Source organism: Rhipicephalus sanguineus, chromosome 1 (genome assembly GCF_013339695.2).
Source record: "Rhipicephalus sanguineus isolate Rsan-2018 chromosome 1, BIME_Rsan_1.4, whole genome shotgun sequence".
Classification (NCBI taxonomy): Eukaryota; Metazoa; Arthropoda; class Arachnida; order Ixodida; family Ixodidae; genus Rhipicephalus; species Rhipicephalus sanguineus.
The window spans coordinates 4,542,293-4,555,310 of NC_051176.1; the positions used below are offsets into that span (position 1 = coordinate 4,542,293).

At 50.5% G+C, this 13,018-nt stretch overlaps 1 protein-coding gene across 1 annotated transcript; it reads right to left on the minus strand.

Moving 5' to 3' along the window:
• Positions 1 to 2,000: 2,000 nt before the first annotated feature.
• On the minus strand, positions 2,001 to 3,407 carry LOC119389115 (uncharacterized). Its single transcript, XM_037656364.1, has one exon. It carries the CDS (start codon positions 3,405 to 3,407, stop codon positions 2,001 to 2,003), a length of 1,407 nt encoding a protein of 468 aa, XP_037512292.1.
• Between the last annotated feature and the right edge of the window lie 9,611 nt (positions 3,408 to 13,018).

Consider the following 13,018-nt stretch of genomic DNA (forward strand, 5'->3'; position numbering starts at 1 on the left):
CATCGTGTACTCAAAGACAAAAGAGGAGCACCAGGGTCATCTTTCAAAAGTTCTTCAAGCTTTGAGTCTTTCTCAACTCAAAGTCAATTTCAAGAAAAGTGCTTTCTTTGAAGACGAAGTTGTATTTCTCGGAAGGGTGTTTGACGGACGTACTAAAAGCACGAAACGGGAATCAGTAGAAAGAATTTCTCAGCTGGCAAAACCTTATGATGTGCACTCTCTGCGTGTTTTCCTTGGCCTCGCAGGACACTTCAGGGCGTTTATCAAGGACTACGCACTGAAGACACTGTGCCTCACACGTTTAACCCAAAAAGACGCACCCTTCCAATGGAATGAGGAGTGGGAAGCTGCCTATTGCGAGCTTGTAAAGCTAATATCGTCGGATCCCATCCTGCGCATACCGGACTTTTCTCTGCCCTTCGTACTGAACACGGATGCATCACACTACGCGACCGGTGCAGTTTTGTAACAGAAACCCTCAAAACAGGCCGATCCAACGAAGCATTACGTGGTGGGATATTACAACTACACGTTGAAACCAGCTGAACTTAATTATTCTACTACAGAAAAGGAAGCGCTGGCAGTCTTAAAAGCAGTTCAGTATTTCCGAACTTACCTTGAAGGGGCTAAGTTCATGCTATTCACGGACCATCAGGCGTTGACACAACTTTTGAATATGGCACAGCCAAGAGGACGCATTGGGAGATGGGTTAACTATTTTCAACAGTTTGATTTCACCGTTTCGCACCGTCCTGGCCCGCTTCTAACCGATGCTGATGCACTGTCTAGATTGCTTGTTCATGGGTGCAGTGAAAATCCAGAAATGATCGATCATATTAAGCTATGGGAAGGTACAGAAGATCTGCAGTTTATTAATGAAAAGTACTATGTACCACCCACCCTGGTTCAAAAGATTCTTCATCTCTACCATGACCACCGTAGATTAGGTGGACACGATGGCTTCTGGCGCACATACAAGAAATTGCTTATGAGGTTCACATGGCCAGGTATGAAAAGGACGTCACTAATTATATCCGGACATGCCATCTTTGCCAAGTAAGCAAAGTGAAGTACAAGCAGTCGACAGATGTTATGACGAACTCCGAATATTCAAAAGTACCGTTTGAAGTGGTTCATTTAGACTTTGCAGAGCTTAAGAAGAAGGGGGAAGGAGTCATGCGAACGCAAGCTTTTCTGCTTTCCATTGACGAATGCACAAGAACAATCGTGGCTAAAGCAGGGAAAGAAGATGCGAACAGCGTCATCAATCTACTCACAGATGCGTGTTTTAAGCACACCAAGACACTAGTCTGCGATAACGGTCCCGCTTTCCGTAGTGCCAAGCTAGCAAGATGGGCTAATGACCGAGGAATACTTATTAAGTATTCTTCTCCGTATCACCCTGCAGCGAACGGATTAGCAGAACGGGCCATACGGGACATCAAACAGTTTTTGAAGATGTATGCAGACTTTCGCGGAGGCTGGAAGTGCTGCCTTGAAGCCGCTGTGAAGCACCACAACCGTTCATACACCACGGGTTTAGGCTGCAGTCCTCATTTCGCTACAACCGGAACAGCACCCATACTGCCTGCAGATCGTGACCTAGGCATCCTAGAAAACCTCCAACTTACTGAAGCAGAGAAAAGTGCCGAAGGTCAAGAAGCATATAAGCGCCGGATGAAGAGGAACTTTGATAAAAGGCACAACAGTGACATACCACACGTCCATCCTGGAGACTATGTTCTTGTAAGAAAAGGAGTTGCACCTTCAAAAGCTAAATATTACGGACCGTTCCAAGTTGCCAAGACAGCATCTCAGCGCAGGATATTGAAGAACGTTGTGGGTTTCGGTGTCTACTCCAAGAAATGGGCCGTTCGTCGACGTCGGGATAACTTAAGAAAACAATTTATTAGTAAGAACTGTAACGTTATGGCAACAGGGGCAAAACACAATGACAAGATTACTACTAAGTTCGACGCACAACTTCCGCGCCGGTCCCGCTAACCTTGGCCGCGGCGGACCGCACGCCGCGCACACACGCACACCTCAAGCAAGTTCGCCGAGCACTCCCCCTTGACAGCTCTCCGTGCCCGCTTATGAAGGTGGTCTGCATCCGGGCGCACGCGTAGTGGCCCTCGCTGCTGTGCCTTGTCACCGCCGGTGCTGACGTAGGCGAGGGCGGTGATCTGTTGATTATCGAGGGTTCCCCACACATTCCCCCTCTCCAAAGAAGGCGTCGCCTCACCGCATTTCTTGACGACGTCCTCGGTGTTGGCGGTGTCCCACGCAGCAGCTCCGGTTTCGGTCTTAGGCTGTGGCTCGAGCAGGGCACCACTGGTCTCGTGCTTTGTGCGCTCGACGAAGAGCATTTGTACGCTCACTTCGGTGCGGTGCCAGCGCTGAATGTAGTTGTCCGCTTCCTCGGCGGTGCTCACTGTTCGGAAGCCGAAACTGGGTGCGTTGTCGATAGTGCCGAACTTGGCGGACACCACCTTAACGCGCTTGCTAAACAGCGCCTTCACGTCGGCTGCTTGCTTGGCTTTGGCCATCCCACTGCCCCAGAGGTTGCGCACGGGCTCCTCGTCCGCTGCTGCGTTGAGCATCGCATTAGTAGACGCGCCGGCAGCTCCTGTCGCTGGCGCCGCGGTCCTCTTGGTCGTGGCATTGCCGGTTTCAGCGGCATCCTTCTTGGCCTCCAAAACAGCTGCAGCCATTTTTGTGGCCATTGTGTCACCGCCGGCATCTTCGGCTGGTGCCGACGTATCTGTACCCTCGTTCTTCGTCGAGGCGGCCTGGTCGTCCTCCGCGTCACCGCCGTCCTTGATGTTGTTCTCTGGATCGTAATTCAGCACCATTTCTTGACCGACCGGAGGCGCCGTGTCTTGACGAGAGCCTTGGTCTGGTCTGCCGTCCGGGCTCGAGTCGGAAGCAGTGACAGGTGTCGACGTCGACACACTCGACGTCGCTGCGGCTAGGTCCTCCTGCATCGTCGCGGCCAGGCCCGTGTTCAAGTCGACGTTGTCGTCGGCCAGCATCACCAAGGCCGGTTTGGCCTCGTCGGTGGTGTCTCCCCCCTCTGTTGCAGCCAAAACGTTTTCTTTCCTGGCGGCCTTCCCGTCGTGTCCCTTTGAGTCGTACTCGCCCTGGTTCATTCCCGCGTCACCGCCGTCGGCATCGTCCTTCTTCGCGACGTCGACCACCTCGACCTCTGGCTCCTCTTGCGCCGGTATGTCCGGTTGCCCAAACGAGCGCAGCAGCCCTCTTCCAACGCCGATGATTGGGATCGCCACGCCCCTCGCTGCTCGGTAGCTAGCTGACTCGGCGTGTCCCCTCGCCGCGCAGTACACTGCCGAAGCTATGTCGAGGCGCTCTATCGTCTCCAGCAGCATTTGAAGTGCGGCCTCCATTATTGCTGGCAGTAGACGGGGCCGATTTCACGTTGGGCGCTAGTTGTGGGGTTCGGTGTCTACTCCAAGAAATGGGCCGTTCGTCGACCTCGGGATAACATAAGAAAACAATTTATTAGTAAGAACTGTAACGTTATGGCAACAGGGGCAAAACACAATGACAAGATTACTACTAAGTTCGACGCACAACTTCCGCGCCGGTCCCGCTAACCTTGGCCGCGGCGGACCGCACGCCGCGCACACACGCACACCTCAAGCAAGTTCGCCAAGCACTCCCCCTTGACAGCTCTCCGTGCCCGCTTATGAAGGTGGTCTGCATCCGGGCGCATGCGTAGTGGCCTTCGCTGCTGTGCCTTGTCACCGCCGGTGCTGACGTAGGCGAGGGTTGGGATCTGTTATTTATCGAGGGTTCCCCACAACGTGTGGTACACTGCAGCCTCGGGTCAAAGAGAGTGTGCTTCCATTGGCAACGTATTTAAGTATTACACCAGGAGGTGCAATCAAAGAAGTCAGGAAGAGTGAAGCGGTCTGCAATAACCGCACGGAAGAAGATGAAGTGTTATAGGGGTAGAGGTGAAGGAAGAAGAAGTTTGGAATAAAATGGCGGACGACACCCGTCTGATTGAATCCATGTGTTTTATGTATTAGTTCCTAGAAGGAACGCTACTATATATATATATATAAATAAATATATATATATATATATATATATATATATATATATATATATATATATATATATATATATATATATATATATATATATATATATATATATATATATATATTGCCGCGCTCGAAATAGACAGAGAACGAAGACGATGTGCGCGCCAACAGTCTTGTGAAAAGGGACACTGACAAAAGAAGACGACGTGCTTTTGTTTATGTCTTTGCTCTTGGCTGCTGCATCAAAACACGCCGTCGGTTCTCGGACTCAACGTCTCGGTGGTCTGCTTACGTTGAACCGCGACACTGGTGGAGGTGCTGGACTGCAAGCCTGCCGATGCTCTACACCCCATCTGGGAGCCGTTCATCAAGTCCCGACACGCAGTCACCTGTTACGACACCAGTGCACCGCTGCAGTCGGCGGTTGCTAGGCCTCTCTCCTGAGCTGACCTCCTTGGACGAACATTCTACCAGGCATTTCTTACCTCTGCCAATGGCCTCCGCCAGCCAGCCACAGGTGGTCCAAGGGATACAAGGCAGCCCCGTTTCCAATCCAGCCCAGGTAACGCTTCTTCAGCCACTTGTACCTAATCGCTTCAGTGGTGCCCCACATGAAGAAGTTGAAGATTGGCTTGAACATTACGAACGCGTTGCCGACATCAACCAGTGGAGCGATCAACAGAAGCTCGCCCGCACGTACTTCACCCTCGATGACAGCGCTCACACGTGGCTTGAGAATCGAGAAGGCCGTATATCGACATGGGATGAGTTTCGTCAGCAGCTGATTGACACCTTTGCTAGCGTCGACCGTCGAGAGCGGGCTCAGCAGCTCCTCGAGTTAAGACTTCAGAAACCTAACGAAATTGTGGCAATGTTTGCTAAAGACCTGACGCGCCTGTGTCGTCGCGCTGGTCCCACTATGTCCGAGGAAAAGAAGTTGCGCTACCTTATGCGCGGCGTGAAGGAACAACTGTTCGCCGGCCTTGTGCACAATGCCCCAACTACCGTGGCCGATTTTATAAGAGAAGCCACTGCCATTGAGCGTGCTCTGCACCAAAGATCGAGGCAGTATGATCGCTCGTCCGCTACCACCCCAATCAACGCCGCTGCAGTGACTCTGGACAATCAGGGCTCCCTACGTGACCTGATCAGAGATGTTGTTCGCGAAGAACTTCAGAAGCTTTGGACTCCGCCATTGGATACACCAGTGACCGCCGTTGCCGCAGTCGTTCGTGACGAACTTAGGCACGCTTTCTCAGCAGCTGATCTCGGTCGCGAGCAGCGTCAAATGAGTTACGCCGACGCTGTCCGCCGTCCACCACCCGTCCCGCCTATCACGTCATACTACCAGCCACCTACAGACGCACCTTCGTCGCAACCTTTGCAGGAGGCTTTCAGACGTCGGCCCATGTCTCCGATGTCTTCATGCCACCAGCCATCACTTGCCGCGCCTTACTCACCACCACAAGAGGACGTGGGACGCCCACAATTTCGCAGAACGGACGCTTGGCGCACTGTCGATCGGCGCCCCCTCTGCTTCAACTGTGGTGGTGCCGGCCATATAGCTCGCTATTGTTGGTACCGCGACACATCGCTTCGCCCGTCTCGGCCAGGGTACGACGGTCGCCGTGCCAACGCCGACTATACTGTTCGCCATGACGACCCTGGTTTTCGAGGACCTCCAACGACGTGTTCTCCATATCACGAGTCGCTTCCCCATCGCCAGCCCAACTCCGCCCACCGGTCACGCTCTCCATCCCCTGCACAGACATCGTCACCGAATCGACGTACATTTGCTGACCTTCGGGGAACAAGGTCGCCCAGCCCTTACCGGGGAAACTAAAGGCGGCGACCTCTCGGGGTAAGGTCGCAGCCCGACCACAAGACGATAAAAAGTCCCCAGTACTGCCGCTACAGAACGACGCGACGTCGACGAATATTAACAGCGACGAAACGGTGAGCGCCGACCTCAATGTACTTATTGATGGAGAGCAAGTGACGGCTTTAGTCGATACGGGTGCTGATTTTTCCATAGTAAGTCAAAAGCTGGCCGATTGTCTTAGAAAAGTAAAAACGCCGTGAACAGGACCACATATAAGAACAGCGGGTGGTCAATTGCTGCTCCCTACTGAAAGATGCACAGCAAGAATCAGCATAGGAGATTCCTCTTTTGTCGCAACTTTCATCGTTCTCCCAGAGTGCTGCAAAGATTTAATTATAGGAATGGACTTTCTCAGTGAGCATGGCGCAGTAATCAACATCCCGGACCGCGTGGTTTCGTTTTACGAGAGTGCTCGTCTGCCTGATTCTTCATCACCAGAACACAAATCCTTTCGTCTCAAAGACCACAACATAGTTGTGCCGCCTCGATCATGTACCCTCGTTTCAGTAGCATGTGACTTACCGTTCGACGGTGAAGGAGTCGCCGACCAACTAACCTCGCTGCTTTTCACTCACGGGATTTCAGTAGCACGAGGAATAGTCAATGTCACCGACGGCCGAACGAACTTGCTGTTGACCAATTTCACCTCCGAGCGACGGCACCTTCCAAAAGGCACAACTTTGGCATATTTTGACGAGATAGCAGATGTTTGTGACTGCTTTTCAGCACTCGAAGCAACGCCTACACAAGACCCACATGACCTAGCACCTAACCTTGACGTCAACCCTACTCAGCAACAGCGGGAGCGCCTCCTTGCGCTGCTAGCCGAGTTCCACGACTGTTTTGCGTCGACCACGAAAGTTGGCCGGACGTCCTTGACCAAGTACCGAATCATCACAGAGGACACGGCTAGACCAATCCATCAAAATCCGTACCGTGTGGCTTCAAAAGAACGAGAAGCGATAGAACAGCAGGTAACAAAAATGCTTGAAGACGACGTGATTCAACCGTATAAAAGCCCTTGGGCGTCACCTGTTGTTCTAGTCAAGAAGAAGGACGTCAGCCTGCGTTCCTGTGTGGACTATCGAAAGCTAAATCAGGTGACAAAAAAAGACGTGTACCCCCTTCCCCGCATAGAAGATTCGCTCGACAGGCTTTGAAACGCACGTTACTTCTCTTCTATGGACTTAAAGTGTGGATATTGGCAAATTGAAGTCGACCCCAGGGATCGTGAAAAAACCGCTTTCGTGACGCCGGACGGACTGTACGAATTTAAGGTCTTACCATTTGGCTTGTGCTCCGCGCCTGCTACTTTCCAGCGTCTCATGGATGCCGTGCTCTCTGGGCTTAAATGGAGAACCTGCCTAGTATACCTTGACGACGTCATTGAGTTTTCTGCAACGTTTGACGAACACCTTGAACGATTGCAGGTGGTCTTGCAGGCCATACGGGCCGCAGGCCTGACGCTCAAGCCGAAGTGTCACTTCTGCTTTGAGGAGCTACAGTTTCTTGGCCATGTCGTCAGTTACGCAGGAGTTCGTCCAGATCCCGAGAAAGTTGCCGCGGTCGCACAGTTTCCAACACCATCAGATAAAAAGGCAGTCAGGCGTTTTCTGGGTCTCTGCGCATATTATAGGCGGTTTATTCCAGATTTCGCGCGCATTGCGTCGCCTTTATTTCGTCTCACGAGGGATGACGTTGCATTTGTTTGGGGCGACGACCAGGAAGCTGCTTTCAATGACTTGCGGCAACGTCTACACACGACCCCCGTGCTTGCCCATTTTGATGAGACAGCCCCTACAGTGCTCCATACTGACGCCAGCAATGTTGGCCTCGGAGCTGTGCTTGTGCAGCGCCAGGACGACGAGGAAAGAGTGATCGCTTACGCAAGCAGAACTCTGTCACGCACAGAAGCAAATTACTCGACAACTGAAAAAGAATGCCTCGCCGTGGTGTGGGCAGTTATGAAATTTCGCCCATACTTGTACGGCCGCCCATTCAAGGTTATCAGTGACCACCATTCGTTGTGTTGGTTAACAAGTCTGAAAGATCCTTCCGGGCGATTGGCACGCTGGAGCCTTAGACTACAGGAATTTGATATAACAATGGTGTACAAGTCGGGAAAACGACACACGGACGCCGACTGCCTCTCTCGATCACCGATAGAGTCGGCTGCTTCCCTTGAAGAAGAGACGGCATTCCTCGGAATCCTCGACACGTCAACCATCGCAGATCACCAGCATGACGATCCTGAGCTACTTGGCTTGATTAATTATTTAGAAGGACGAAGCCAGAACGCGCCCAAAGCCTTTGCAAGAGGACTATCGTCGTTCTGTCTGCGAAACAATGTCCTTTACAAAATGAACTTCTCGTCAGACGGGTCCACCTACCTGCTTGTCGTCCCTACCGCTCTTCGTTCTGAGGTATTGCAAGCGTGCCACAACGAGGTCACATCTGAACATTTAGGCTACACGCGCACACTGGGCAGAGTTCGGGAGAGGTATTACTGGCCTAGACTCACCGCTGCCGTGAAGCATCATGTTCGGACCTGCCTCGATTGCCAGCGGCGCAAGTCACCTCCGACTAAACCAGCCGGTTTGTTACACCCTGTCCAGATCCCGCCAACGCCATTTGACCAGATCGGAATGCACCTTTTGGGCCCACTTTCCACCTCTAGTGCTGGTAACCGCTGGGTTATAGTGGCGACCGACTACCTTACTCGCTACGCCGAGACAAAAGCCATCCAGAGAGGCACAGCAGAGGAGGTGGCCCGATTCTTCATAGAGAACATTGTGCTGAGACACGGTGCGCCGTCGATCGTTATAACAGATCGCGGAACCGCATTCACGGCCGCGCTTTTAGATCATGTGTTGGTGCCCAGCGGTACTATTCATAGTAAGTCGACAGCCTACCATCCACAAACCAACGGGTTGACCGAGCGGCTCAACAAAACTCTGGAAGACATGATTTCAATGTATGTGGACATCGAGCACAAAAATTGGGACGAGATTCTCCCTTACATAACGTTTGCATACAATACTGCTAAACAAGGAACCACACGGATGACCCCTTTCAGCCTTGTTCACGGACGAGAAGTAAGGACCATGTTGGACGCGATGCTGCCACACGAATGCGATAACAACGAAACGAGTGCCGACGCGTTCACTCAACGCGCAGAGGAAGCCAGGCAGCTCGCACGTCTCTGAATATACCAACAGCAAGAGTACGATGAAGGACGCTATAACCTACGTCATACACCTGTAACGTACGAAACCGGGGACAGGGTATGGGTGTGGACGCCTGTACGAAGACGGGGACTATCCGAAAAGTTGCTCAGAAGATACTTCGGACGTTATCGAGTGCTGCGACGACTAAGTGACGTTACCTACGAGGTCGTCCCGGATAGCCCAAACTCTACAAGGCGTCGCGAGCACCGACCTGAACTTGTGCACGTAGTGCGCATTAAACCATACGTCAGCGAGTGACTCTACGAAGCACCGTCGCTTGTACAAAGTGACTTTATGCACGAATGACTGGCTCAGCTATAGCATCGGGGCGATGCTCTTTTAAGGGGAGGCAAATGCCGCGCTCGAAATAGACAGAGAACGAAGACGATGTGCGCGCCAACAGTGTCGTGAAAAGGGACACTGACAAAAGACGACGACGTGCTTTTGTTTATGTCTTTGCTCTTGGCTGCTGCATAAAAACACGCCGTCGGTTCTCGGACTCAACGTCTCGGTGGTCTGCTTACGTTGAACCGCGACACAATATATATATATATATATATATATATATATATATATATATATATATATATATATATATATATATATATATATATATAGATAGATAGATAGATAGATAGATAGATAGATAGAGAGAGAGAGAGAGAGGGAGAGAGAGAGAGAGCAAAAAACGCAAAACTTTTCAGCTACTAACAGGCATTTCATTCAAATGAAGCTAACTTGGTCACAGTTAATAAATCTCCAAGCGAACATTTTTGTGCGTAGGCGTTTATAGTGCTACATTATACACCGGGTGTTCCAGCTATCTTGTGCGCTGTTAACAATAAGACTGATGTCTATTTTACAGGACCATCTACTACCTTGATGAGACCTGGGTAAACGCCGGCCATACAAAGGGTAGAGATTGGACAGACACCAGCGTGTTGACTCGGCAAGACGCATTTTGTCAAGGGCTCTCAACAGGCTTCTGTGCGCCCAGCGGTAAAGGAGGACGCCTAATCGTTTTACATGCTGGAAGTGCAGAAGGCTTTGTTGATGGAGCCGCCCTAGTTTTCCGTGCCAAGAAGGGCGCTGGTGATTACCACACAGAAATGGATGCTTCGCGTTTCCAGAAATGGTTTGTTGAACAGCTGCTACCGAACATCAAGCCACGCAGTGTGATCGTGATGGATAATGCGTCGTATCACAGTGCTCAGGTTCAGAAGCTACCAAACTCATCATCCAGAAAAGCGAAAATCCAGTCGTGGTTGATATCGATAATTATTCCTTTTTCAGATGACCAACTGAAAAGTGAACTGCTGCAGCTCGTGAAGCAGATTAAGCATGCCGGGTATGAGGTTGTGCGCTTGCCTCCTTATCACTGCGAGCTAAATCCTATAGAGCTTGTATGGAGCCAAGTCAAAGGCTATGTCGCTTTAAGGAACACAGATTTCAAGATTGAATCTGTCGCGAAGCTGCTGCAGAAAGGAATCGAAAGTGTGACCCAACAGAAATGGCTCCATGACTGCACTCACGTGATGAGGCTTGAGGATGAGACATGGGAGCGTGATGGCATTATAGACAGCCAAACAGACAGTCTCATAATTTCTTTGTGCACAGACTCAAGTTCTTCAGATGAGTCGAGCAGCTCCGACATGAGTGGAATTGATGAACTGCCGCGACATCTCCATGTGTGCCTTGCCAATGCCTCGAGCAAATGATTGCACATGTACCTAAGCAGAAACTGTGATACTGTTTTGAGGACTATCGGTCACTGCTGTTTCTTTATATTTTGATCGTTTATTCACTTCATTGTGTAAAATGTAACATGATTTGTGAATTGGACAAGACTTATTTGTTAACGAAGCGTCTGGAAAATCCTGATTTAGAGCAACAAGAACGTTCGGTCTTTTTGTTTGCAATGTGCCTTCTTGTGCTGTAAAATATAATTACTTGCCTTTTGCTTTCGTGCTCTTTGAAATCACGCCTGGATGCAATGCAATAAAATATTATGAACGGTTTTTTATGCTTTATTTTTTTCTACAAGTGACAATCGGTATTATGGACAATATCTGTTACATGCTGCATGTACAGATAGAAAAACATCGGTGGCCGTTATGCTCTGTGAAGGTGCGTGACAAGCGAAGCTTGATAAAATAATCTGCGTCCGTCTCTTTTTATTTAAGCGTGAGCTCTCTTTAAATCTAAACCCAATTCCTCGGCATCACGGTGCTTGCATTCCGTATTTATTCGAATGTAACGCGAGCTCTTTCGGCCAATTTTTGCGACTAAAGTCGCCCCTCGCGTTACAATTGAGCAAACACCGTATTCAGGCTGCGGTGTGCGCTTGGTGACGTTCATCATATTGCCATGTGTCTTATTTTGTTGTCTTCGGGCTTCACCCGCAAAGACTGTTTGGAATGCTCCGTGCAGACAGCGATGCGATGTTCCAGAAGCGCCACGATTGTTTTAGATCTTTCCGTTAAGATTGCACGCGGTACGCGAATAGTCTCGAGATTACGTGGCCACCAGCGATAACGCTGGAACATTCGATAGAGCATGTATAAAAGCCGACACGCTTTACGACCTATAAGAATTATTGACGGACGACTCTCTGACTGACTAGTTTCCTGCGCGCAAGTTCGGCCAAATAAAGAGTTTCATCTTCGACACGCCCACTGCTGCCTTCGTCAACGTAACAACCTTGTGACAATATACAGTACAGTAGGTAGATGCATATACGCACACTGATGTTCCCATTCTGCATGTATACGTGGTGCTGAACGCTTTAGTGATGGGAGCAAGCGAAACCGAAACTGGAACTGAAATCGGCTGCAAGATGCCGAACTACTTGCGTAGTAACACAAATGTGCGGATGCCCCGCCTCCGTAGCGTTCGCTCCAATGCCAAGATAAAAGCCCAACCGCATGCACGCGATTTTCGAGCAACGGCGACGAGAGACAGCGACGAGCGACATGATTTGCTGTCGCGGAGGGCCATCCATCGCCGTCGCTTGTCGCGTGGCGGCTTTCTGGAAAATTAAAAAAACATCGCTTTTCGCCCGGAAGTGAGCGTGACGATTTCCGGCAACATGGCGGCATCACCGATCCTCACTTCGGTTGAAATTTGCTCTTGATGCTTCCAATCGGTGCGTACTTCAAGGAATGCAAGTTATAGCCTACCTTCTTTCCAACCCCACCTCACGCGGAGAGCGAGGCAGCGGCCGTATTTTCTCGTTAATTTTGATCGACGGCCCGTTTTAATGTTTCGGTGGTAGCTTGCTGCAATGTCAACATCGTCGTCGTGTGAGGTGGCCCTTCTCCTTGCGAGGCAGTTATGCGAGTCGCTGCTGCTTTTCTTAAATGTTGCACGACTGCAAGAGGAAACGTTCTAGAGATGCGCCTCGTGTACTAACCCTAACATAACGCAGTTTGCAAAGTGCGACGTAGTAGCGTAGGCAGCGTACGCTTCCGGGCGCCCCATGGAGATCACAGCAGATACCACTGCCGTGGTTAAACGTAAGATTGCAAAAAAGAGTCACGAAACGCTTTTATGCCTTCCTTATCTCACACAAGACAATTATAAATTTGGCATGTTGTCATTCATCTACTTTGTAATTCTTTTTCGCAATTTACCTGTGTGCACGGAATAGTTTTCACTCGACCAACCGTGACACTTTGTCGCGAACATGTGGGTCCTACCGTCGCGACGCGACAGCGCGACGGAGCCCGTTTGTCGCTGTCACTTGTCGCCGTCGCTCGAAAATCGCGGGCATGCGGTTGGGCCTTAAAAGTTGTCGCCGAGTATAGCACATTCGCGCACAGCAAAATTGCTGCTCT

Excerpts from the sequence above, each read along its gene's own strand:
- LOC119389115 (XM_037656364.1), bottom strand. The coding sequence starts at position 3,407 with ATGGAGGCCGCACTTCAAATGCTGCTGGAGACGATAGAGCGCCTCGAC.